Below are 5,646 nucleotides of genomic sequence, written 5' to 3' on the forward strand. Positions count from 1 at the left end.
CTGCCCTTGCTGGCCTTGCTGTTTGGAGGCTGTTATTTCAGATCTTTAAACAAGGCATAAAAAAACTTCTTGGGCATTTAGGAATTTGTGTGCAAACCTCTACTCCCATGTAGGCCTTAAGTCACGGGGGTTTTGCTGGAAACTTTTATAAGGACTTTTCAGGCTGGACTTTTCAAAAGACTTTCACAAGCCCAAATTTCATCTGTACCATTAGATACCTGTATGCATTGGGTAAATCTCTTCTCTTAAGGTCCCCGAGCACATTTCCATTCCCAGACCTGTCAGCAAATGACCTTCATTACTTGCCACAGATCAGGAAAGATTACCGATGGGTATCTGGCCAGTTTTCCAAAGGGCTTTTTTATTGGCCTTATAAAGTCAACCTTAATTCCTTAATGCAGTAAATGCTATTCCAGCCAAAGCCTTGGTCATGTTTGGCTCACAACCAACCTGGCCACGTGGGATTCTGCCTCAGCTTCTCACAAGTATGCATGCACAAAGTCTTTTCACTGCTCTCTCTCAAACTGGCTTTTTTGGCCAGAGGCATATAGGCGTTTCGCCTATACTGCTCTCTCTGCCAGAGGACACCAAAACTAAAGGCAGGCTTGGGTGTATTTGCAGATTTGGTGGTGGGGAAGCCTTATATTATGTCCTTTCAGTTTAAGACAAGCCCATTACCATCAAGGATGTGGAGCTGAATCAGGATATCCTATTTATTAACCATAGGGGGAAGGTAGTGGTTTTCAATCTTTTTTTGGACCATTACCCACTAAGAAATAACATTTTTCTTATGACCCATGATACACACATGGATAATTGAAATCAAATTTCACAGCCCAGTGCTTCCTTACTCCTATTGGATATGTATTCTTTTCTTTCTTTTTCAGGCCTAGTAGGCAAACTAGATTGGCAAGAGTCACAACCTTGTGAAGCAGAGCACAAGGTCAGGAAGTAGAAGAATAAAGGGATCCTAGCCCATGTCAGAGTGAGTATGACTCCTGAGCAGGAACTGGCTTTCTTACTCAGAAATTCATGTAAGTTAGGGATTCTAAATTAGAAACTGTCTAAAAAGATTATAAACATTTATATACTAAAAAAAAATTATGCCTCTCATAATTTATTTTCCTTATTTTTTTCATTTTATTGGGAATTTATAGTATTGACATATAATAGTATATAAAACACTTATGTACATGTTAAAGAATAATCCAAAACATTATATGACTACTACCCTGGCTTAGCAGTAAAATATTTATGGCAGCACCTGCCTCCCAAACTCCTAAAGGTAATCATTATCTCAATTTTGCTTTTAGTCATTTTCTTGTTTTTCTCTATTATGTTGCCACTTTTGCCCATACCCCAGTACAGGTTAGCTGGCCTGCTTTTGGACTTCAGATCAATGACACAGTATGAATGCTTCTGTATCTGGCCCCTTTCACTCAGGGGTCTGTCCATGATGATGTTGTATTCATTTTTATTGCTACATTCAATTTTGTACATTCACATATTTGAAATTTTTACATTTATTTCCTTTGATGAACATTTAGCTTGTTTTTATTTAGTTTATGTCCCCTCATACACACACATGCAGGAGCTTCTCATGATCTAACAGGAGAACTGTTAGATCAAAGGGTAGGAGCGTGTTCAGCCTCACCAGGTAAGCCCAATTTTCCAGTTTACACACCCACCACAGTGCATGCTTCTCATTGGTCTATATCATCACTACCTAATATTGTAAGATTTATTGATATTGCTGCCGATATCTTGGGTATGTATTGGGATTTCACTGGGGATTTTAATTGGTATTTCTATATTTTCATATTTTTAGCCATTTAGATTTTGGTATTTTTGGTATTTTTTTTTTTTTAAGGCAGAGTCTTGCTCTGTCATCCAGTCTAGCTTCAAACTCCTGGGCTAAAGAACCTTCTTACCTCAGCCTCCCAAGTAGCTGAAACTACTGGCATGCAGGACCATCCTTGGACAATTTTTCTTATTTTTTGTAGAGATGGGGTCTTGATATGTTGGCCAGGCTGGTCCAGATTTCTTTGTTCTCTTTTGCATCATTTGAAAACTGCTGATCAGAACTTACTAAATGAATAACCCAAGTTTGAAAACAACCGATTTATAGCATATTATTGAAACTTCCTGAGGTTATTTCTTCATTTGTAAAATGTAGACAATGATCTCAAAAAGTTGTTATGATGGTTAAATGAGATGTATGTGAATCACACATGTGTGTATATTGCTGAGCACACACTTTGTGCTCAGTGAATGGTGACTCCTATTAACATAATTTTTTTAAAGACAAAATATGGTATGAGCCTGGGTATAGCCAGCAGGTAGGCCACTGCCCAAATCTCAACTAATGGTTTTCATTTATATATCAACGCTATTGTTCTCAAAATAGTGGTGCCAACTCTGGCTATGCTATAACTAACTCCTAGTCTTAACTGTTGGAAAGTGTGAAAGAGATGATGATCAGCTGGAATTGGAACATAACCCCATGGAGATCACTGTGGGTGATGTTGAGGAGGACCCGAGGACTCTGAGCAGCACCAGCATCTTGCTGTGTAGAGAGGATGGGCTCAGATGTGGCAAGTGTTTCATGGGTCTGTGGTCAGAGGCTTCACATCAAGCATGAGGGCTCCTAAAGGAACATTGTGACCCTGGGAGATACCCGCAGGATGACACCAGTGCTCACTACTCTCTGCCTCTTGTTAAAGGCTCCTTTCCTTCTTTTTATAAGATATTATGATGATGCAGCTGGGAGGGTATTAGAATGAATTCTGGCAAGTAGATAAGAGTTCTGCCCATAGAATCTTTGTTAAAGTTGACTTTGATGGATTATACTTCTTGTATTAGTTATGCCCATGACACTGGGGACAATCACAAAGCTGAAGAAGATTTCACCAGTTGGACTGGTCATTTTTTTTATGTTATTCTGATAACTGCATGGACACTGTAATGTCTGGCGGGAGGTGGATGGGAAATGGCAGGGGGCAGCAATAGAGAGAAAAAGGGAGGTGGTTTCTTAAGAGTAACGGTGGCAACTATAACACCACGGACTTGCTATTTTGGCTGAATAACTGCTTTTTTGGAAGTAGCCAAAAATTTATGTTGAGTTTTATTTGAAATACTCCTTTTCTATAAAATCATACATTATAAATAATTTATAGATAATTTGGAACTTTTGACAGCATTCCAAATATTATAAATTTTTAAATATACCTTCTAAACAATCACACGAATACATTTTTTTCCCAAAGCAAACAGATAATTCCCCTGCTTGAAATGCTGTTTCTAATTTATAATTTGTTCTTAAGGGCTAATTTGAGAAATGAAATTGTTTGGGTGATTGGTTTGCAGTAAACATGGTGTACCAAATTGGTTTCTAAATTTAGAGGAAGGTTGAGTATCCTCTTATAATAATCAAGAAATAATAGAAGTATTAATGATAATGAAGCTTCCATAATTAAAAAAAAGTCAAATTCTGAAATAACAAGCAGAAATGAAGTCTAGCAGGTAGCAACTACATAGTTTAGAATTCTCATAAACGGTTGTTTTGACCTCTTCTCGTGTGGTTACACAACCTACAACATGTAGTTACCCACGTGATGGTACATGTACCATCTGGACCTTAATGAAATTCATAACTGTGGGGGACTTGGTGCTGTTGGATTAACACACAGGACATAGTCCATAAAATTCTAAGAATCATAAAAGAAAGGCAAAGTTGTTTTAATAGCTGCTACAATTTCTATGCCTGATATTTTTTAAAATTTTAGAAAATAGTAATTATTAGCCATATAAATGTTTTTAAAGAAAAAATTTGTTTACATATAGTGAGATTTGAGGATAAGCTCTATATTTTAAATACAGAAGACTCCATATCCTTTCGTGGAGGTTTTTGAGGACTGATTTTTGGTAACATCTCTCTGGCATAAATTGCTTTATGAAGTCCAGCTTCTCGAAGGGCTAACTCAAAGCGAATTCTAGGGTCAGAAATTATCTGTAGAAATAAAATACAATTTAAATAAGCAGCAATTCATTGAATTAAAGGAAATTTTAACATTTAGTTACCCATTTTTCCAAGTTGCCTAATTTTTTTTGCTGAATAGATAACTAGATGATGATAATAAACTTTGTGAATACAATGACTATGTTCTGATTCCTTTTGCTGAAAATGCCCAAATCCTTTTTCATTTTTTTTTTAATTTTTGAGATAGACTCTTGGTCTGTTTCCCAGGCCAAAGTGCTGTAGCATCATCACAGCTCACTGCAACACCAAACTCCTGGGCTCAGGTGATCCCTCTGCCCTGCTCAGCCTCCCAGATAACTGGGACTACAGGCATGCCCCACTATGCCCAACTAATTTTTCTATTTTTGGAAATACAAGGCCTTGCTATATTGCTCAGACTGATCTCAAACTCCTGGCCCCTCACGTGATCGTCCCACCTTGCCTTCCTAAAGTACTAGGATTACATATAGGTGTAAGCCTCAGCAGCTGGCCATTCAAACTTTTTTGACTTTATCACTTTCTAGTAAATCAATGGTTTCCAACATGGGATGTCTATAGTACTGTATCCTGGATTATTAAAAATAGAATACAATAAAATACATTATTAAAAGATGAGGTAAAAGCAGCTTACTTTCTGTACGATCATCAATTCATTACTTATTGCTGGCTTAAATTATAAAACGCAAATAATCATTGATTGAAATAAATCTAAGCCACAACCTGTACATCTGTCTTTAAACAGACATTTAATTTCTCTGTCATTTGGCAACATGTAAATTAAGTTTAAACACACGGCCTCTACTTGAAAAACAAAATCAATACAACCTTTTCTTCTGAGGCTGCTGTTTCGAACAGAACCAGAAAATGCCTCCATCAATCTGATTCTAAGTGGGAGTAGACATTTGAGTAGTTCAATTTCTGTTTCAATTTACAGCTGATTGGATCTTATTCCTCTTCCCCTCCTTCTATGAATATTAAATGTCAACAGACAGTATCTGCAGTGGTAAGAAGGTAGCCACATATGGATTTTACCTAATGAGGCATTTTACACAAACTTGAAGTCCCCTTAGAGCAGTGGTTCTCAACCTTCCTAATGCCGTTAGCCTTTAATACCGTTCCTCATGTTGTGGTGACCCCAAAGCATAAAATTATTTTTGTTGCTACCTCATAACTGTAATTTTGCTGCTGTTATGAATTGCAATGTAAATATCCGATATGCAGGAGACCACCAAATGGGTCATGACCCATAGGTTGAGAACTGCTGCCTTAGAAGACGTGATAAAAGGTTAGTGAAGGCATCCCTCCTTTAGGGCAGTAAGAATGGACACAGATAACTAGTCCATGGCAACATGTGGCAGATGCCCTAAGAGTAATAAAACATGGAGGGACGTCTCGTGGGGCTGATAGATGAGGATAGCCTCATAAGGAGAAGCAGTTGAACTAACCTTAAATTCCAAAGAAGGTCCATAGAAATTACAAGGGAAACAGGTCAATTTGGAATAAGGGTAGTTTGGGTGGAGCCCTGGGTATCATTGAGGAACACTGGAAAAGTATACTTTCAGTCTGGAACCTGAATTTAAAAGGCTTGCAAGGTTATGCCAAGAAGTATAACAGGCTCTTGGGGTTCT

At 37.7% G+C, this 5,646-nt stretch overlaps 1 protein-coding gene across 1 annotated transcript in view; it reads right to left on the reverse strand.

Moving 5' to 3' along the window:
• Positions 1-3,714: 3,714 nt before the first annotated feature.
• The window catches only part of CCDC148 (coiled-coil domain containing 148), a 242,673-nt gene continuing 240,741 nt past the window's right edge, over positions 3,715-5,646 (reverse strand). The window contains exon 14 of the mRNA XM_003795962.3: positions 3,715-4,009. Coding sequence (XP_003796010.1) covers positions 3,863-4,009 — 147 coding nt within the window. The 3' untranslated portion in view covers positions 3,715-3,862. The remainder of the gene's footprint in view (positions 4,010-5,646) is intronic.

Source organism: Otolemur garnettii, unplaced genomic scaffold (assembly GCF_000181295.1).
Source record: "Otolemur garnettii isolate 467f Iridium unplaced genomic scaffold, OtoGar3 scaffold00098, whole genome shotgun sequence".
NCBI lineage: Eukaryota > Metazoa > Chordata > Mammalia > Primates > Galagidae > Otolemur > Otolemur garnettii.